The sequence below is a fragment of the Aquila chrysaetos genome, chromosome 12 (assembly GCF_900496995.4).
Source record: "Aquila chrysaetos chrysaetos chromosome 12, bAquChr1.4, whole genome shotgun sequence".
Taxonomy (NCBI): Eukaryota; Metazoa; Chordata; class Aves; order Accipitriformes; family Accipitridae; genus Aquila; species Aquila chrysaetos.
In genome coordinates this window covers 43,325,784-43,348,003 of record NC_044015.1, presented here as the reverse complement: position 1 = coordinate 43,348,003, position 22,220 = coordinate 43,325,784, and the positions used below count along the sequence as shown (strand labels likewise).

Sequence of the window (22,220 nt, the reverse complement as noted above, 5' to 3'; positions counted from 1 at the left end):
ATACAATGTAGACATTAATTTTATAGTAAAACCTGTATAATTATTTTTAGCAAGTGCAGCAAATGACAAAACAGAAAGTAAATTCTGCCTTAAATCACAAGAGTTCAATTTCCATAACAGCTGACAGAACTCGTCGGACAGAATTCAATAATGATTACCGCTGTTGCTGTTGTTGAATTGTGTAAGGTAGAGTTCAGAAAGACTAGCTGAGATTATAGCCGTACTGAGGCATGTGCAGTGAAAAAGTAAAGAAAGAGAGAAACCTTGTGTTGGAGATCCTGGAAGAAGAATAATGGGGTTGAGAATATGGGCACAAGAAGGTGAAGGTTGAGATTTTCATCTAACATTCATATGACAAATGACTAGGCCCTTTGCAACACTGATAGCTAAAACTCATTTTGCCAGGAAAGTAACAAGTCTTGTGCTAGGTTAGATCAAAGGTCCATCTAGGATAGTATCCTGTTTATGGCAGTTGCAATGAAGAATGCTTAGGGAAGGATTCAAGAACAGAGCATTTACCACTAATGTAGTGATATTTTTAAAATTTTTTTTTTCCTACCTTCCAAAAATTTTCCGATTTAGAAGTTTCCTGAGCTGGAGGTGATGCCTTTGTATTTAATAATGCTTCATGGATGTCTCTTCCATTAACTTGACCAGTTACTTCTTGAATGTGTTGGGAACCACAGCTTAGTTTCTTACACTGTGAAGAACCACTTTGGTTGGTTTGTTTTCAACTTGACATCTGCTAACTTAATTTGTTGTCCCTACTGCTTGAATTGGGAGAAGCAGTGAACCGTCAGTCCCTAGTCATCCTCTTCGTGTCAATGATTTAAGAGAAAAATGTCGTGATGTCCCCTTAGCTATTTCTTTCCAAGCTGAATAATCCTCTTTGGGTACTTTCTACAACGTCTTGGTTTTGTCATGAAAGAATCAGAATCATAAAGTAGCTCACGTTCTTGCATAAAGGTGAGAGTATAAGTTCTGTTCTGTTCTCTTTTTCTGTTTTTTTTCTGGTAACTCTTTTTTGCCTACCTCTGAACACTGAAATGAAAATTTTCATATATTATCTATGATAACAAAATATGATTCCTGGGATGTAATGGTCAACTTAAAGCTCATCTTTGTATATAATTATTTCTCTGCATCCCTTGTCTGTATCATTTTATATTTATCTACCCTGAGGTTATCTGAAATTTTTCAGTCCCATAAATAACTTATTGTCGGCAGCAAAATTTTCCACTTCAGTGTTCCTCTCCTTTTTCAAATCATTGATGAGTACCTGGAACAGCAAGAGTCCCAATACATAAGTCTTTGAGATTCCTTGGGTGACCCCACCACTGTAACAAATTTTTGTTTAGTCTTGAAATTTTTTAAAAATATCTTTTGTAAGGGTGTGTGGAAGGAAAGTGTCTGTGCCTTTAAGGGTATCCGGTCAAGAATCTTTTCAATGCAAAAAGGGAGAACAAGAAAAGGAGGAAGCCATAAACAAGAATATAAAGAGACACAGACCTGACTGACAAGTGGTAAGGGAGGCAGTCATGAGACACAAACCTGGTCAGTTACACTATCTGATGATGGAATGTTTATTTCAGTAAGATTATCTGATCAAAGGTCTTGTCAAATGGGATACCAAGAAAAAATGGGAAGCCATAAACAAAATACGGAGACACAAACTTGACTGGCAAGACAAGAGGCAAAGACAAGAAACAAACTGGCTCTCAATAAACTGCAGGCAAACTGGGACTTTGCAACTGATAAGGATGCAAACTTGAGGGTCCAGAATGTTGGAAAGGGATCTGTGGAGCTGTGCACACTAATGAAGGAATGTGCAGGGGAAGGGCTTCTGGAGGAACAAAGGAAGAATGGACAGAATAGGGTGTAAAACGGACCAGTCCTGCACAAAAGAGGGTAGTCAGTACACTTGTCTGACTGAGCCCAGCACCTGATCACCACAGTCATCTTGAATCCTATCTTCCTATTAAATCTTTTCTTAGCTATCTCTCTCTGTAATCTCACTATCTGTGCCATGTGTATGTGTGTTACAAGGATAAAGTGCCAGCTACTGAGGGTCATGTGTGAGTGGATTTGGTAACCAGCAAATGGAGTCAGACTGGGAATGTGGGTGTCCCCGGCCTGTGGTGCCAGCTTCTGGAGCTGGTGAGGTCCCAGTGTCAGCTACTGAGGCAGAAACAGCATGTGTCCCGAAAACCTGCTACTGGGAGGGACTGGTGCAGGTGAGGCGAGTGAGGGGCTCAGCAGCAGCAGCAGCCAGAGTGGGACAGCAGGTCACAGCTCCTGTGCCTGATGCTGGCTGCTGAGGGTGGTGAGTGCCAGTAACTTCCCGAAAGTGGGCGTGCTTGTCTCATTCACTGGCAAACTTCAAGCTGGACTTGCCGGTGAGTAGGAGCTGCTGGGTCCAGGCAGGGATATCTGGTAGGCAAGAATCCATGCTGCTATCCAGGGTGACCTGTGCGTGCGGAGTGCCTGCGGGACGAGTGTGAGTGTGGAGTGCCTGTGGGATGAGTATGCGTGCTAGGCGTTTGCAGGAAGCATCAAGCCGGACCAGCCAGCAAGTAGCGGCCCCTGAGATGGGCAAGAGTGCTAGGATCTCAGCAGGGGTAGCGGGCAGACAGAGGGGCCGTGAATGTGCATGTGCTTGTGCATCCAGAGAGTCTCGTGTGTGTGCCTGCAGTATTGATCTTTTGTGTCTGCCAGCCCAAGCAGAGGAAGGGAGGTGACTGCCTGTGCTCATGTTCAAGGCAGGTCCTGTGTGGAGGTACTGTTGAAGGCAGTGCCTCACCTGTGGCAGTGCGTGTGACCGGCCGAGTCCGTGTCGGGTGTGTGGCTGTGCGTGTGACCGGCCGAGTCCGTGTCCTGTGTGTGTCTGTGCGTGTGTCTCTAGGTCGTGGGCTGAGCTTCACGGCCGGCTGAACCTGCAAATGGGAAGGTGGCAGCCACATCCCTCCGCCTGGGCAGAGACGCTGGGTCCCCAGGCACCGGCCTGGGCTCCAGCAGCCGGGCACGGGGCGGTTCTGGGCCGGAGCTGCAAGAGGCGACAGCCACTCCTAACACCCCTTAACAGTTTTTAGCCATAAAAAGACTTTTCCCTCTATGCTGGCTTAATTTATTTAAGACTTTTTGATGAGGAACCTTGTGGAATGTTTTCAGAAATCCAAAATCAGCTGTATTCCCTCATCTTCATGCCTACTGACTCCTTAGGGAGTCTCCAGTAGTTCTGTGAGCCCCGACTTCTCTTTACAAATATCATACTTCCCTGTTTGTCATATATTCCAAATCTGTCTGCATTATTTTAGTTTCCACTATTTGCAATGTGCAGAGGTGAGGTTTATGAGTCTGCAGTTTTTTGGATTTTCATCAGCAGTATTTTCAAGAATTTCCAAAATCTTTACGACCTTCAAGTCTATATATGCATAGGAGGCTTAAGGAAAATATCATATTGGCCCTGCATATTCTCCTCCTGCTGCTGGCCTTTAAAAAAAGGATTATTTTTAGTGTCCACACTTTTTGCAAATTAATGCTCAAACTCTTCTTTGGCCTGCCTTATTGTGCTTTCACATTTAACCTGCCAAATTTTGTGATTCTTTCTAATTTACTCATTTGAACACAACTTTAACTTATCAAAAGATTCCTCCATGTCTGTAGCAACTGCCCATTTCATTCTGTCTAAACATGCTGGCTTCCTTTTGCCATTTCTCAGGCCCTTCTGAGAAACATGAATATACAAAGATGATCTGCTATGTCTCAAAGTGGTGTCTTTACGTAGCCTTCTATCTACTGGGAAAACTCTAATGCATGTAGTTTTTAGTGCTATTCTAACCTTTTTAGTTCTTTTTAGTAAGTTTTCTCTTTTTTTAGTGTATTTTTAAGTTATTCCTTGGTTCTGATAGTCAGAACCAAGTCAAAAGTTACTTCTTCTCCTGGAGGATTCTACGCTAACTTCTTAATATTATATATGATTTTATTCTTCAACAAAATCATAAGTATCCTGATTTTATATTGGTCTACAAACCCTAATGAAAAGGAAGAAAGATCTTTGCTAGAGTGCACGTGAGGGTTTGGTTTTTTTTTGCCAGAACTTGGAAGTGCTGTGTAAGTAATAGCTTATTTCTAGCTGTTAGCCATAGCCCAACATACATATATGTTCTGTTATATATAACATATGCTGTATGTTATATATAGTGTATGTTAAGTATAACATATGCTAAATACAATAGATAATACAGAATATAAATACTATATTGCATAGTATGTATAATATTATATATACACAATAATACACACACACTATATTATATATTGTGTATGCTCTATATTATATATACTATATATATATGATACATATATCATATATTTTATATATTTATTTGTGGGACTGGCTATACAAACTCCATTACCTAGGTTGTTTATTGTGTAGTTTGTTGAGATCCCAATGTCCATTCTTGAAAGTAGGCTATATATAGATACACACACCCCTCTGCACAAAGGGAACAGAGTAACACTGAGCTGTAGAGTAATACTGAAACTTCCATGAGAATACTACTTCAGCTCTGACTAGCAAATCCTGTCATGCCCTGCTACCTTCAGGTTACCATGCCTTATCAGAATGAGCCAGAAGACATTAACCCACCACCTTGCTTCTTACAAAGCTGTCCTATGCAGCTTTTCTCACGTTTCACTCAGTCTCTGACACAAGCAGCTCTTCTTTCTATAGGTGAGATTGTTGGAATTGTTTTCTAGTCATCAACACTGAGATGAAATAAAGATTTCTTCTTAGATAGCAAAGTATATCATCCCTTTTCCACATCAGGTGTTTACCCTTGGGATCCATTTCCTGGAACGCAGACAGGCATCTTGGGTAGCTAGACCGGGTAAGTGGCTTAAGAGGATAGGTGGACTAGGTTTAAGAAGGAACTCTCATTAACTTTGCAGACCACTGGTGCTGCACAGAATGCATAAACCTCTGCCTAGGTAGTATTCTGATGAAATAGGGTAACTGGAGGAAACGACTACTCATTTTAAGAGTTAGAAGGACAAATAAATCCTCACAATTTAATGCAGAGGGGGAAATAACTTCCCCCAGTACTTCCACTACTAGCAGTCAAAACTGCATATGTGAAATTCCGTAATTATCAGAGCAATTGGCCTGAACTGAGGCCTCTGGGAGGATGGATAAGGTGCTACATATGCCTGATGTAGTTTTCTTAAAACTAGCTGAGGCAGCTAGCTCTACAAGACCTGGTGGTGTACTCACTGCAGAGGAGGCACATACCGTCACTGCCTCTAACGCACATATGATTGGTTTATGTTTCAATACAAGCGTAGTAACAACTTCCATGATTTATGCATATTAATTTACTCATAAGTAAAATAATCGTGTGCCTTTGAGGGTCTGAAGCCAATTTTTGAAAGGGTAACTTTACTTGCAAGCCTTGGGAAGTCCCTTTTCCTCACATTGTTCATGTGGAAACATGTAAATGATGGCCTACAGGTGCACTTCTCTCAAGAATTATATAGGGTTATTTCAAAATTTTTTCAATACAGAATGTTCCTTGTGTTGGACTTAGTGAAGTTTCCCTAACCGCGGACTAATGGATAAACAGCTGTGCGACATCTGAACGTAGCGTCCTTTTGCTGTAGCGATGATTTGGGCTGTCATGACTCAAACCGAATCACAGCAGTCAGACTAATTGCTCTTTAAGTGGCATTGCCCCATTCAGATAAAACAGATGACAACTGAAGGAAAGTTTGTGACCAGCAATCTGTGATTGTCAGGACCGAACCTGTTTTTTGACCGAATCATGAGAACAGCCCCCACCCGGACCCAAAACTGAAGTGTTAAAATGCCTCCCGGTCAGGAGGGGACAGAAAACCCAGCTCCCCGTGAGCATGCCAGAGTGCTGCGACCTCTCAGCGGCCCCTGCGAGCTCACGCCCTTTCCTCGCGTGGGCCGGAGGCTGCTCCCCGCGGGGCGGCTCGGCCCGGCCCGGCCCGGCCCGGCCCGGCCCGGCCCGGGAGCTCAGCACGGGCGGCCCGGACAGCTCCGCCGGGGGCCGCGGCGGGAGGCGCTTTCCAAGGTGGCTGCCGGGGCCGGCGGGGCCCGGGCGGGCAGCGAGGGGCTCCAGGGCCGGGCTGCCCGCTTCCTCCCCGCGGCAAAACCTCCGGGCTCAGGGCACGGGCACGGAAAGGGAGAGCCTGCCCGCCCTGACAGCGGCACGGGCGCCCGAACCGGAGCCGGAGCCGGAGCCGATCCGGCTGCTGGCGGTCACGTTTCGCGGGGCGACGACCCGCGCTCCGCGGCAGGGCGCTCCTCCCAGGCAGCGCCCGGCGGCGAGGGGGGGGGAGAGGATGGAGACACCCCCGCCGCGGACCCCGCCAGGTACGGCGCCCGCTGCCACCAGCCGCCGAAGTTGTCGGCGGGAGCCGGGCCCACCCGAAGTTAGCGAGGCGCGTCCCGAGGAGGGGGCGTGCGGTCCTGTCGCCGGCTGCGGGCCGTCCTGCCGCCCCCACGCCTGCCCTCGGCGCGGCCCCTCTGCCCGCGGCTCCCCCCCCGCCCCGCACGGCTCGGGCACCGCCCCCGCGGGCTCGGCGCAGGCGTCGGCCGCGGAGCCGACGGGACGGGAGGGTCAGCGCGGGGCGCGGGCGGTGTTCCGAGCGGCCGCGGCGGAGCGGAGCGGAGCGGGAGGCTGCCCGGCAGCCGCTGCCTCTCATGCCTTCACGGCAACAAAGAGCGCGCTGAGCGGCGGGCGGAGGCGCCGGGCCCCTGGCTGTGCCGGCGCGGAGGGCACCGGGAGACGATGGCGAGGAAGGGAGAAGCCTCCGCGCCTCTCTACGGTGAGCGCTGGGGCGGCGGGGGCAAGGCGGGGCGGCCGCCGGTGCTCGGGGGCGGAGGCGGCCGGCGCCCGTGCCTCCCTCCGGCCTGTTTACGTTGCGGATCCAGCCAGCGTGCAGCAGCAGCGGCGAGAGTTTGTTTCCCTCGGCGGATGCCGGGGGCGGGGTGGGCGTAAGGCCCCCCCACACCCCAAGACGCCGGGGCACCTCTCTGCCGCTGCTGCGGCTCGCCCGGCCCGAAGAAGGCGGGACGGTGGGGTTCGGGGAGGGGAGCCGGCGGGCGCAGAGATGGGGGCGGGCAGGGCGAGAACCTCCTCCGCCACCCCCTCCCCGGGAGCAGGTGCGTTGCGGCCGCTTTGTCCGCGCTCTGGGGAGGAGAGGGCTGCGGTGCGTGCCCGCCCGGGGCCCTGGGGGCCGACGCGAAGGCCGCCGGGCGGCAGGTGCGCGGCGGCGGGGAGGGCCGGCCGTTGGGCGCGCGGGGCCGGGCCGGGCCAGGCCGCGGCGGCCGTTGGGCGCGCGGGACCGGCGTGTGGGGCTGGGGGCTGCTTACCCGCGGGCCGTGGCGGGGCCGTGGTCCCGGGGCTGGGCGGCGGGAGCCCGCTGCGCTGGCGGCAGTTGTGGGGCGCCGGTGGTTTGGGCGTAGGGACGGGGAGCCCGGAGGCGTAGCGGGGGTACGCGGGCTGAGCGAGCTCCGCTCCCTGACTGGATCCTGCCAGCCAGCGCGTCGGGGAAGGTCACCGGGGGCAGAACTTCGTCTCCGTGCTCGGGCTCTGCTTTAATTGCTCCTTGGAAGCTCGTGTGTTTGCGACAGAGGACACGGGGTTTGCAAAGCTCCTTAGCCTGTTTGAAGGTGTCGCTACAAAACCGGTTTCCTCTCCCAGCGTGCGCGAGATTTCCATGGCAAAACAAATCTGCAGAATGAGCAAACCCCCTTAGAAACAAGGCTTCTTTTCTGCGAGTCCCAAAGGCTGCCTGTAATTGGCCGAGTTATACAAATGGGCAAAAATGGCTTGGTGAAGCGGCCTTTGCCTCGAATCACAGGCTTGCCGTGTGACTTGTTTACAACTCGGAAAACCCTATTTTATTATTCACCTCTGTGGTCTGAACCTTGATCTGGCTAAAGGAGAATTCACAGCTTGTCTTCCTCCCAGAAAGGAGATGGTAAGAAAGCCTTTAGGGCGGGAAGACAAGCCAGAAGGAAATTAGTGTGTTTCAAAGGTGAAATCTAAGTAGGTGAGTCTGTAGTTATTTAACTTCTGAGAGAACCTGTTCCTACTCCTATGGAATTCAAATGGTTTTGCAGGTTACTGCAGAGGGAGTAGGCCTAGGACCATAGATACTCAGCGCTGATCGTAGAAAGATAGGCATGGAAATATTCTTCTGAAAGAAGAGCAGGAATACAGTATTCAGGAAGGGAAAACACATTTTGAATAGAGTTCAGTAAGTGCCATATATGCTTCCTCACTTGCCATTTGTAAGCAAGAACACTCTGGTAAGAAAGTCATGACAGGAAATACTGAGTGTTGTATTGTCATAATACAATATTTTTTAAACTTCATTTTTCAAAGCATGTTACTCGGGTAAGAAAGCGTGATCCTTTAGTCATTCAACTTGAGGGAGGAGGGCAATGTATCTGTAATCAACTTGTAGTTCTGAAGAATTGTTCTGACTGGAATTTTTGCTACTTTAGCTGTTTCATGTCATCATTGTGTTTACTTCCTTTTAGCTCATTAGCATATGTAGATTTTGTTAGTGGTGGTGTGTATTGTTTTAGCCACATTTGCAGGAATCTTGCGTAATTGCACTAGTCTTGTATTGGGAAGCAAGGTTTGAATTCAGATTTGTTTTCCCTGTTAGATCACATAATGTTAAAGACTTACAAAAGGAAAGTGCACCATTTCCAAATTAAGCATATACAGTATGGTTTTCCTTTTAAATTAGGTTGCTGTAATAGTTATTCTCTTGACTTTGTTATCTCTGCCAGTAACTGGTTATTTATTAGCCCACAGGTATATTTTTCAGAGGTATAGCTGTCCTAAACTTCTCTCCTTGGAATCTCAAGGATTCCTCAGAGTTTCAGCATTTACAAATGAGAAAGGCAAATTCTTCTCAAAAGTTTTGGGCTTTTAACTTGTGGCATCAATCTGATTCTTTAGAATAGATGAGTCAAGCCCATGGTTGACCACTGACATTAGATCTGTGAACAGTTTTGTAACTACCTCAGTTTTCTCTTTGAGGTAACGAGCATCCTGTCAGATGACTGGATATTAGGAGTTAGACTGACTGCTGGAAGCCCAAGGTACCGGACACACTGGTTGACTGCTAGTGTGAATATGGCTCTGTAAAAGGTTTTGATAAGCCCATAGGCATTTTGAGGCCCTTAAGCTCTCTCACTTTTAGTTGCGTTGTCTGTCTGCATGCATGTGTGAGAAGGATTGTAAATTCATCTTTGAAAAAACAAGCTTCTTAGTGGTTTCTTAAGTTTTGTCTTCATTGGGATAGCTGTAAGCTGGCTCCAGGAATTGCATCAAGTTTGTCCTTAAAATGGGTTAAATACAAAGGTTTTGTCAAGAACAATGACAATTACTTTATTGAGGCCTCTCTCTCTAGCAGGGGACTTACAAATGAGAAAAAACAAAGTTCTTTCCCAACAGGAAGGTTGCCACTGAAGCTAAGGAGGCAAAATATTCATTATTTCCTTTTCTCATCACAGCTGATTTTTCAGGTTGTGGGATCTTTATTTTTTAACCAAGGTAGTGTTTTCTTTCATGTAACTGCAATATTAAGGGCTGTCATGTGACTGTTGAAATCAATGGTAAAATTCTTTTTGTCTTCGTTGCAGAATCAGGCTCTTAGCAGTGATTGTACTGAAGTCCAAATGGATGATGATGATGTCTTTAAAAAAAGCTTTTGTCACTATTTTAAGAAACATTACTGAGGGGAAGTATATGAAGTGCCAAATTTTATTACTTTCAACTCAAATTTGGCTAGCTTACTTTTTTATATCTACATATTTAGATCCTCTCTAGGAAGAACTAGATTTCCTGTGATTTCTTTTGCCAGTAGTGGGTGCAACCAAAACTTGAGTCTATAATTTGGATTCCTACTTACTGCTGCAAAGTGATGATGTCGGGTTTTTTACTAAAAAGTATTCTATTTGGTTATTTTCCCAAGTGGGGGAGGTTCTTCCATTTCCCTTGGAAGAGCTTTTCATGAACTATGAAACTTTGTATCAAGATATGTTATTTCTTGTAGCTTGGCCTGCATTTCCCTTTTCTTAATTTCATTCAGTTACACATGTGTACCATGCAGGAAGCACATCCTCAATCTAAGGAAAATGGGCCATTTAGCCATAGCAGTGTTACACGATGTGGAAGCCATTGGCTGTGACACTGCTGCAGATAAAGCCTCCTTAGCTCCTGCTGGTAAATACTTGTGTATCATGTTATGTAATTCATTTTGCCTTCTAAGGTTCAAATTTCATACCAGTGGGGTACATTCATATTAAAGGTGAAACTTAATTTAACACTTTATTCACATTTGAATATACTCAGAAGTGTTACAAGTAGGTGACACTCAGATTCAGATGGTTTAAACCTTTCTTCCTCTGACATAAATTTGGTCCACTTTATCTAGGCTTTGCAGTGCATGTTTTAGGTGGGATAAATCATTTACTCTTTGAGCACATCTGCTGAGCCTAGGTACAGAGCTTCAGCAATGTCTGATTTTGCTAACATACTAGTTTTAGATAAAACAATTCACTGTGGAATAAATTTAGGGGACTGGGGAGAAAAACAGAGAGAGAATTTTAAAAGCAGCACTTTGTAGTATGTTCCTGGTTGTTTATTACTGCAGATAGGTCTCTTCAAGTGAGAACTTTCTCTCTTAGCATGCTGCTTCATCTTTTGCCAGGTCCTATGGTAATGTTGTCCACAACATCCTTGTCCCAAGAGTTACAGTCAATGGCTCAATATCCAGATGGAAACCAGTAATGAGTGGTGTCTGTGTTAGGACAAATGCTACTTAATATCTTCTTCAACAACAATAGATAGTAGGATTGCTGTCCCAAAAGCTGGGTTCTTTCACCCAGTGTGCAATAAGCCAATCAACACATCAAGTTGAGATATTTGTCTTTATTGCTATACTGCAGTATAGGGTGCCAGATCTCCAAATACCTGCACACCTTTAAAAAGAAAGGTTGAGATTTTTATACAATCTTGTGACAAGCAAACACATACAGCAAAAATTGTGATAGGCTACACAAACTTATATAATGAAAAGATCTTTTGAGCATGTCATGCTCTTGTCCAGTTCATTATACTAAGGTGGTCTCATATTTACATACTCATTATGCACACGTGGGTGTTGATTTTAGTATTAAAATTAAGCAAGGTAAGGTAAGGACAGGGTTTTTACTTGATTCTCATCCAGCATTTACTAATCTACCATTATCTATTCCTAATGAATAAGATGTTCTTGGTTATACATACCACACATATTCTAACTCTCTACTTATCTTAAGTTTACATGATCACTTAGCAGCATCTCCAAGGTAATGCATTTCTTCATACCAATTATTTCAAAATTTCTTAAGTTTTGCCAACTTTGCGAGCTAATTCTGCGAGTTACTGTAACAGGATTGAGTGCACCCTCAGCAAGTTTACAGATGACACCAAGCTGAGTGGTGCAGTTGATGCACTAGAAGGAAGGGCATGCCATCCAGAGGAGCCTTGACAGGCTTGAGGAGTGGACCTGTGCGAACCTCTTGAAGTCCACCAAGGCCAAGTGCAAGGTCGTGCATCTGGGTTGGGGCAATCCCAAGCACAATTACAGGCTGGGAGATGAATGGTTTGAGAGCAGCCCTGCGGAGAAGGCCTTGGGGGTACCAGTGGATGCAAAATTGGACATGAGCTGGCAATGTGCACTTGCAGCCCAGAAAGCCAATTGTATCCTGGCCTACCTAAAAAGAAGCATGGCCAGCAGGTCGAGGGAAGTGATTCTCCCCCTCTATTCTGCTCTGGTGAGACCCTACCTGGAGTACTGCATCCAGCTCTGGGGTCTCCAGCACAAGGACATGGACCTGTAGAGTGGGTCCAGAGGAGGGCCACAAAACTGGTCAGAGGACTGGAACACCTCTCCTATGAAGAAAGGCTGTGAGAGTTGGGGTTCTTAAGCCTGGAGAAGAGAAGGCTCCAGGGAGACCTTATTGTGGCCTTTCAATATATAGAGGGGTTTATAAGATGGAGAAAGACCTTTTTTACCAAAGCCTATATTGACAGGACAAGGGGCAATGCTTTTAAACTGAAAGAGAGTAGATTTAGGTTCAACCTGAGGAAGAAATTTTTTTTGATGAGGGTGGTGAGGCACTGGAACAGGTTGCCCAGAGAAGCTGAGGATGCACCATCATTGGAAGTGTTCAAGGTCAGACTGGATGTGGCTTAGAGCAACCAGATCTGGTGAAAGATGTCCCTGCCCGTGAAAGGGGGGGTTGGACTAGATGATCTTCAAAGATCCCTTCCAACTCAAAGCTTTCTATGGTCTGTATACCACTTTTGTATTTGTAGCAAGCACCTGTTGTCCCAAGTTGTTTAGATGACTAAAATTCTTATACCAACCCTCTAATTTGCCTGGATAGTAATTACATGAAGGAGAAGGTGGTGTGTTGACTTTAAATGGTGATGAGATTCTGAACAGTAGGTAATTAATTTAAATTTGATTATCTGTTCCAAATTTTTCCGTTAAAAAAGTAAATGCCATGAGTACCAGAACTCAGGAAGCCAGGTTTCCTATGCTCGCATCTTGTGACTGATGGACTTTGTAGTCAAAGTCAATCAAGTTTTGGGGGACATTTAGACAGTAACTTCCCCTCCCCCCATGTTTGATTCTCTGCAGTCTAATACGGTGTTTGCTTAACCTTTCATGCCTCAAGGCATGTGCAGGGTAGTCTTTCTCTGCCTCCTGCTGATTTTCACAAAATGTAAAATTATCTTAACACATATCCACTCTTCTAGCAGATTTAATGGAAGCTGATGATGGAATCATAAGTTATTGGAAAGTATAAACAAAACACCCGCAGAAGGTTTATGCAGTCACATTGTAGAGTTATTGAAAAGTAGGTTTAATAAACACAGTACTTACTTGCACAAGGGTGACTTGTTGAAAAAAATGAAGATACTGCAGTATGTACTTTGGTTGATGTGAAAGTGACAAAGCAATTTTAGGCCATTTATGTGGCTGCTGTTTCTCTCTTGACTTCGTAAACACAAAATGAATGCGGTAGGAGACACATACAAGATCATCGTACTTTGTGTATGTGAGCTAGCTTTCTAATATCTCAAAGTATGAGGAACATTTCTTCCCAAAGCAGAATTGGGCTCTAAATCAGGTGTCTAATGTGGAGATGTGTCTGCATACTCTGAGCTGTATGACATCTATATTACTTGTAGTCAGGAAGTTCATGATCATGTTGAATGTTCTTATAATGAGTTTGTTTTCTTGGAATAGATATGACAAAGTATATGTCATCATTCACTGAACAATCAGTATGTTATCAAGAAAGAATTAGAAATGCAGTACAAATTTGTTTCCTTTTACCTTTTTGTCATTACAAGATTTTAACTCAAATTTATCTCTAAAGAAGTCAACAGAAAGTTATGGCCCAAAACTTTAGGAAGCACAGGACTGATAATCCTAACTTTTTCTCATGCATATTAAATTATAATGTTAGAGGAAAAAATAAAAATCCCTATAGAACTGTGTAAGAGTGAATACAAAGGTTTGCAATAGCTTTCTAGATAAATTACAGTCAATTATGTAAATATGCATTTCAGGACTGTTTAAGTACACATTTTCATAATGCATACTTTGAAGGCTTTAAATGCACATTAATGACTGCAATAGGATGTGATATAAATATGTATCTAGACTGTTAAAGACATATACTATTTTTATTGAACATTGGTGACTATATTAATGGGTATTTAAAAAAAAGTAGAGTATTTACCCAATAGAGATGAGACTTTCTGAACATCAGTGTGGTTTATTGTGTGTTATGGTAAAACCCTGATTACAAGATAACTGGATGTTCTTAGTTTTCTATGCAGTTGTGGTATTTCAGAAGCATCTGTACTTTGGTGATAGTAATACCTTCACGAGATTCCTACACTGTGCTGATCTCAGAAACAGTTTAAACATCCTTTCCTCATTTGGATTATCATGGAGACTTTTATGGGATGACTTGGATTTATAAAGCTAGGCATATTCTAACTTTTTGCAAGAGGTCTTCAACAGCTTATTGACGAGATGCAAACTATAGCTCAGTTAAATTTACAAACATCTCCTTTGATACAACAATAAGTGATTACTTTATTAATATAAGTAGCTGAGCTGAATTCAATGTATCTTCTTAAAATATGAAAAATACTGCACACCAGAAACATTTAGGTCAGTAAGTGAACAGGCAATAAAACCAGTAGGATTTAGTCAATACAAATTACTCATCTAGTGGTCTAGTACTTCTATGTATTTCTTGAGCCAAATTAATTTCTACACTTTCCATTCCAATTAAGAATCTAGAGTATGTGAAAGCATCCAGGCTCTGATTTATCATCCTTTAGAGCTTGAGTATTGTACTTCTTTCAGCTTATTGACTTAGCTGAGCAGTTCTTGGGAGTAAGGTATTGCTCAGCCATGAACAAGGATGATGCAATCAGAACGTCTTTAAGTAAGGAGATTAACTTAACTGTTATGCATAGCTATACACTATTCAGTTGATAATTTATTGCTGAGTGGTGTGACTGTCACTGAACATTATCCAGAAAGAAATAGTTTAATAAGCTAGGCTTCTTTATGACTAAATAAACTTTGTTATGTCTTTTAAAAAGCAGGATATTGATACATAGTTGAGGGCAAATTGTCTCTGCTACCACACAATTTAACAATGATGCAATGAAATAAACTCTAACCTTTGCACAGTTGTCTGTCAGATGGATTGGAGCAGTTGCTACATGATACAAACTCCAGGAAAGTGTGGGTGTGTAATGGAGTTGTCATGCAGGAGGAGATAAAGCTCAAACCCACTGCTTTTAGTGGAACTCCCTGTGTTATCAAAACAAGGCTTTACATACATGTATCAAACTTTTAAAGCCTTTAGTGTTCTTATTTCCTTGGACTATGTACTCTGCAAAAGGAGACATTGCACAGACACATGAAGCATAACTGTTGAAGAGTTAGAATTAGTACACTTACCATAACTTTGTAGTTGTCAGAGTTAGTGAATCCTTCTGTTTAGGAATCCATCGACATTTATCCGCATCAGGGTGCCGAGAGCATGAATAGGTCATTGTTGCCCTGACCAGTCTCTTCTGGGGCTTCCACCCACGTCCTCTGACCAAGGGTTCCATTTAGGTTCAGGCTGGTGCCTTTGGTTCCTGCCTGAGCTGTGTCCTAGGGGTGTCTGTCCCTAGTTCTGTTTCTGAAGTGCTACGTGGAATCCCTGGGTGGACCCTGGCCTGTTACCCTGTCTTGCCTGATGATCACTTAACTGTCAGTAGGACCTGTTGCATGTCACTGCTTTGTGTGCTTGCCTCTGGTGCTATAGGTAAGGTCATTGCACAGCCTGTGTTTTGGGCATCCTGGGGTCCAGACTTGCCTTCCCTTAGGGAGCAGTCCTGCTCTTGCTGTTCCCTGACACTCTGTAGTCTGTCTCCACATCATTTTGTCTTCTCAATATGACTGTCAAAACACTAAAAGCCGATTCTTTTTGGATTAATTGGCATTTTGTGCATTTGCCACAAAGCAGTTGTTTTCACAACTCAAGTTGATAAAAAGAAATTAAAGAAACCTCTTTATAGCAAATGCAGAGGCACTAATGGTTGTGTGAAAGACTTGGCACTTTTCTCATACCTATTTGACATGTTTATGCTCTGGTGTGATGGGAGTTAAATATCCTCGGGTGTTCCATCTCTTTCCAAGCTTCTCTCACTTTCAAAATCAGGTACAGTCTTAAATGTAAAATAAAAACAAAATGAAATCTAGCCCTGCCTATTTTTCTCTCATGCACATACAGGTAGTATACTTATTTACATGTTTTTAGAAGCCTAGTGGAAATCTCAAAGACAAGAGAGGAGGCTGGTTCAATCAGGAAGCAGACAAATAGACAGTACCTTGAACATGTCCGGCTACAGCTGCATAAATAACTGATATGTTTGTGTTTCAGTGGGCAGTCCTGGCAAATGAAAAAGAGTTCCAGCTTTTTAATTCTTTCTTCCTTTTTTAGTCCAAGATGGCTTACTGAATTCAGTCCCAAGACACTCAAGGTTTTGTGTATCAAGTATTTATAAACCCTTCCCCACTCCCATCCTGTCAAGCTGTAGTTCAGCTGTGCTCCCAGCCTTTCATGGAAAAAACCCAAGTCTTAGGCTTTAGAGGGTTGCTTAGGTTGATGTGTTTTAGGGTTTAGGGGTTTTGTTCTTTTGCTTTTTTAAATACCTATATCATTTGGCTATCTTGCTGCTTTAAAAACAGTGTTGCAAGAGATGAAAGAAATAAGACCCTAAACGTTTTTTGCATGCTGAATGTAGTCATTATGCCACAAAATGTATCTCTGGTCCTAGTAGTATATTTCAGGCCTAGTTAATCAGAACTTTCTTGGAAGCCAAGGCATTGAAGCATATTCCAGGACTTGCTGAGGTCCCTTGCTGTGGTTGGACTGTTGCCTACTGTCTACCATCTAGAACGTCTCATAGGTTTAGACTAGAAGAGTGCACTTCTGTACTTGGGAAAGAAGATAGGTATTTACAGGCACATGGAGTTATTTCTCACCAGCATCAGTACAGATTAAAAATAAGTTTTTTTCACCAACCTCTGCAGACCTTTGGCATTTAGGAGAAATTCTTAAAAGATGCCCCTCCAACGTGGTAGATGCATTTATAGTGCTGTTTGGTTTTCCTGTGTAGCTTCTCTTTGGCATATTGTTTTTAATAATCTGTCATTGAAATAATAAAATACAGTATCAACATAACTATTCTCATGCTTAAAATTCCTGGGCTAGCGTGTCATCTCAACTCTGTTGTAGCAAATTTGTTAGAGTTTCTCGGAATGTACACCAGTGAAGCTGAGACAGTTTTCATAATTCTTTGGCGCATTAGAGGTGAGGGAAGGGACAGGAAATCAAGAAAACTTTGGTGTCTTATACTACAGTTGGGCTGTAAGAAGAGAATTTAGCATCTGTGCTAAGCTGAAAATCTTGCCTGTGGGCAAAGAGGAAACACACCTTATATATAAAGCCAAGAATTCTATTGTTAGAATAATTAAAATCTTAACAGTCTAATCCAATGATCTGTATCAGTTCAAATCTAGTTATTACAGAAAGAGTACTTCTATACAGAAAAAAGTCTCAATAATAGTTACAGTTAGAGTTAAAATTGTTATATTAATGCTTCTTATTTTCTCTCCCTTTTTCCTTTTTCCTAGTGATGGAAGGTTCATCCTTCCATGTGCTACTCACAGTAACACCCCCCACACAGGCCCCCTCAGCACCAGCCTGAAGCCACCAACCTTAGAATGTGGAGCAGCGATGGAAGGTTCATCCTTCCGTCCTTCTGTTGCTGTTCCAAGTCCTAAGGTTGGTGGCTTCAGTCTGGTGCCGGGGGGCAGAGGAGGGGTGTTACTGTGAGTTGCCAGCATCTGGAGTCCCTTGCCAGGAGGAATATGATGTTGATATTGATGTTTTTTTCTTCCTAACTCTAGGATCCACTTTGGGAACTTTTTATATGCTTGCTAACATACTTGTATACCTTGCTCTTCATAGGCCTACAACTTCAAATTATATCCAAACTTACTATATGTGGTGTGTTTTACTTATATTAAATACTTGCTTTTTGTTCTTTTTTGTTATTCTTGAAAACCAGCATTTTCCAGCTCTAGCACTGTATTTCTTAACTTCTTGTGAGCTGTTTGTAGTCATGAGGTCTCCAGTGCTAAGCCTGTGCCCCATCTTCTGTCATCCCATGCCTGTACACTATATTACCATCCAATCTTGTGTCTCCACTTCTCAAGGTCTCTCCTGTCATAACAGGCCTGCATTTCTCTACACTGCATCCTTATGTTAGAATCATAAATATCTCATTCTGCATAGACTAGTTAGTTGTTGCTATTATCTGTAAAAACATGGTTGTACTATACCATGATAAGCAAAAATAAAACAAATCAGCCATAATCACCTGGTCAGAAGAAGAATTGCTGTTACAGTTAAACCAAATGAAAAGAAACCTGGAGGTGGTTTAGTAAATTCAATTATTGATGTTCACTTGGATGTGAAAAGCTTGTTTGCTGTGCATTTGCTCCTGAAGTGCAGAAGCACATAACATTCACAGTTCCTTAACTGTGTTTACTATTTGTTTTTCCTGTTGCTAGTACCTGACTCAGAGGCAGTCAGATTTACAAAATTAGTGTGAGTATATAATTTTCCCTAGCATCTGGGTATTATGTCAAGGAGACAGTGTCTCATTAATGACTATTAGCCTAATACAATAGTGCAGAAACATCTAGCTGGATAACATAGATTGATTTAGAACTATTAAAGCATGTAAACATAGGAGTTTTCTGTGAGGTTAGGAACAAGGTGTGTTTGATGAAATATGACTCTGCTTGGTTTAATACAATGAAGATAAACACATCCCCAAATTTGTTGACAACCTTGTTTTGTTACAGTGAAGTCTAAGCAAAACATAATGGCTGTGCATTGTACAACATATACACAAGCCTGGGCATTTAGGTTTTTGCATGTATTCTTTTCCTGCTGAACTTGTACTGATTCCTTTGAGACTTTGAAGGTGTTTCAGTCATAGGTTGAGGAAGCAGTGAAGAAGTACCTAAGAAAATCCTGGAAGAAGACAAGGAGAATAACCTTTCAAAGTTCCTTCCAACTTTATTTTCTGTGATCACTTATTTAGGAGGTGGTTGAGTCTTATCAAGTTTGAGAGCCAGAAGCCCCAATAAAAAGCAGTGTTTGTGTGGGATGCCTCTAACCTTGTTACCTTTTGCAGTGTTTGTAGCAGCTCCTGGTCAAGTTCGCACACAGTAGACAGCATTTGGTCCTGGGTCAATATTCATTGCTTAAAAATTAATTCCTTCTTTCCTCTTGGATAGACAAAATAGTAGCCAAGACAGGAGGTCAAGTTCATAGTACTCATTGGACTATGCTGACTTAGATGAGCTAATGGGATCTCATTCAGGCAGTGTGATAGAGGGTTTAAACTCCATGAGGGTGGTGGGAAAGCAGTGACAAGCCTAATAAGTAATCCTGGGAAAAAATAGGTTTATCGTAAACCCATGTTTTACTTTTGCTAGGATGACAGGAAAGAAATGCCTGGCAGCTATTAGAGTTAGATGGATCTAAGTTTTCTTAGGCAACAGATCCCAACAGTAACCGAGTATAATTTTGGACAAAGGACCTGTGCAACTTAAACTTTGTCTTAAGTTTTTTTTCTTTCCTTTTCCCCTCCATATTGTTCAGTCTGAATTTGTTGGTACCAAGCTCTTGTGATCCCAGAATTCCAGTCTCTGGAATTTACCTCTATGCAGGTATAAATACTTTCACACCTGTCATTCTGAATAATAGAGCTGCAATCCATATGAAACATCAGGTGGGTTTGTTTTTTTTTTTAATATTGTGTTAATCTGCTGTGGCACTTCACAGCAGCTGGGCTGCTATAAGCACCCATACATAAAAGTAGCCAGGAGGAAATCTCTCTAGCTTGTGGGATAACCCCGTACAGCCTACTGCTGATGTAGAAATTCAGTGCTGTCCACAGGCCCATACAAATTATGGGGTATTTTTACAGGCAGGGATGGGATGTTTCTGACTGTTCCTTCTAACGAAGGAAGGGCCACACAGCAATATTTGTACGCTTCCAACCTCGATCCATGTAAGTGAAATGATCCTTTCCCTCCTAGACTGTGCTGAAAAGAGCTGCTGCAAGTGACTATACTACTTGAGTGTAGTCAAGTCACTCTGAAGTCAAAGCTCTTTTATTGTACTAAAACCTGAAACTGTGCCTTTGATTGATCTCTGACAGCTACCAAGACAAGGAATTTTGGCCTAAAGAGATCCTTTCCCTAAAGAGGACCAATGACTAAGGTTCTCAAAAGATGTTTGGTGGGTTACTTCTCCAGCAGGAAGTCCCATGCTTGTACCTGTTTCTTAGACCAGGAGATAATTCATTAAAATATGTGGTTTAGTGTGTGCTTCTGATGTGATAAAGGTGGGAACCTGTTTCTACCTTAGGAGCATGTGTCACCAGAAAGAGGAACTCTTAACACGAGTGGGCAAGGATTCTGCTTAATTATCTCTTCTGCACAGCTGATAATATGTAGAAGAAAGTAAGTATCTTTTTCAGGTTAACAGATTCCTGCTGGGCCAATTGCATGCAGAGCATCTAGGCTTGTACAAGCTGATGTGCCGTGAAATCTGGTAGCTGAATTAGCATCCTTCATAATCAGTGTACTTTGAAATAAATGAATATGCTGAATAATAGCTCTGGTACTTATTATTTAAGATTATTTGTACTGGATGTTACACTAGAACTAATTGTTTTTTTTTTCATCACTTATATTTTTCTACAAGAGTTAGAATTTCTTGGACGTGATCAGGTTGCTAAAAACCAGCTGACTAACAGTGTAGCAAAATACAGTATTTATTTTCAGATTTTTTTTTTTTCCCCCAGCAGAATGATAAATAGTTCCTATGCTGTTGCTTTGCTCTGACAAAAGGGAATGAGCTGTATCTGTGAATACCCCTTTTTGTTGGTTTCAGTACAATGCAATATCTGTGCTAGCATCTAGACAACTGCTATAAACAGGAAAATGATAATAAGTGCTATGTGCCTGTGACCAATACTCTTGAAGTCTTGTAATATTTACCCCCATAAGTAATTTAAAGGTTTGAGTGGGATTTGTGAGATAATAAAGTGCTTAGATATATATATATATATATATATGGATTTAGGAAAATATGTATATAATATGCACATTCATATATATTTCCTTGTTGGGATTTTTCTGGCATATGTCCAGGTCCCTACTACACCTAGACAAAAGACCAATAACAGAATTATTATAGCCATGAATACATAATTTCATTTGGAAAGCAAGTAACATAATATGTGCATACATTGTATTTCTATTTATGTAGTTCACGCTGAGTAGACCCTTGCTAATTTATGCTGATGGGCTCTTCACAAATGACTGAATGTTGTGGCAAGAGGAAAGTAACACTAGTCCAGTATTTTGCCACACGCTTGAAGCTAGCCACCATTTTGGGACTCCAGTCCTCCAGTTTGAGGGAGAATGACCATCTCAGCAGCTGTCTTGAAGCTTATTTTGCAATTGTAGAGAAAATAATAAAAAGAGCTCAGCTACTGGAAACTGCCAGCTTTTTCTTATGATCCCTTTGTAATGAAAAGGTTTCCCTTTCAATTAAGGGAATCAAAAAATCTGTAGGTAGTGAATGAGTGTTTTGGGATACTGAAAAAAAAAACAGGAAGAGAAATCAATGAAAGTTTCTTAACAAAACAAAACCAATTCCAAAACAAGTGAATCTGTAACTGGGGTAGTAAACAAATAAACAAACCAACCTGCTAGAATTCTGAGCCATAAACTACCAGTGAAGTTGTATGGTACACCTGGAAATGTGGCTTTGCAAGCAGAAGGAAGTAACCCCCCCAGCTGTCAAGAGCTCTTTTCCGAGACTTTTCCCTGTTATGTGCACTGTAACCACTGCCAGAAAAAGATACATGAGAAAACCTATAAATGTTATCTATTTATGCTCTATCTTACTCAAAGGTCACTTTTCTCCCTGCAGAATGACTTCCATTTGTTGATGCTAGCAACTGCTCATAACATAGCTGTATTTGCAAGTCAAGACAGGAACTTACATCCATGCAAGTATCAAAGTGGAGTTAACACCTTCTCTCTGACAGTGTTAGAACATCCTAGCCCTTGGTATAATGTCAAAATATAAACATGAGTGTTAGGAAACCTCAGTGGGCTCACTGAACAATCTAAGGTGATGCTGGAATTGACCTAGGATAAAGGCTTACAGACACGCTGGAGCTAGTTCATAGTCTCTCCTGCCTTTCTTGTCTATCTTGCAATGCATGTAAGCACATGGGTTGGGAAGAATCAGAGATATGCTGTTTTGCACATGAGTAATCAGTAGCATTTTTCTTCTTCTGGTACACTGAGCTGGACCTGCCAGCTATCTGGGAAGTTAACAGCATGCACCTGCTTCAAAGCAAAACAACTTTTGAATGGCCACACCTGATCTGTGTAAAAATCCTTCATGTTTGGAGATTTTAGAAAAAAACTAA

General features: G+C 42.7%; 2 protein-coding genes across 3 annotated transcripts in view; one reads left to right on the top strand and one right to left on the bottom strand.

Annotated features, from left to right (window-relative positions):
• Positions 1–7,621, bottom strand: part of ACADM (acyl-CoA dehydrogenase medium chain) — a 28,539-nt gene extending 20,918 nt beyond the window's left edge. Inside the window, exon 1 of the mRNA XM_030031765.2 lies at positions 7,400–7,621. The gene's annotated coding sequence lies outside the window, so the exon portion shown is untranslated. The remainder of the gene's footprint in view (positions 1–7,399) is intronic.
• Positions 6,633–22,220, top strand: part of SLC44A5 (solute carrier family 44 member 5) — a 107,843-nt gene continuing 92,255 nt past the window's right edge. Inside the window, exon 1 of one of the 2 annotated variants that reach the window (XM_030031757.2) lies at positions 6,633–6,852. In XM_030031757.2, coding sequence (XP_029887617.1) covers positions 6,816–6,852 — 37 coding nt within the window. In that variant the 5' untranslated portion in view covers positions 6,633–6,815. The other variant, XM_030031756.2, reaches the window with a different exon arrangement.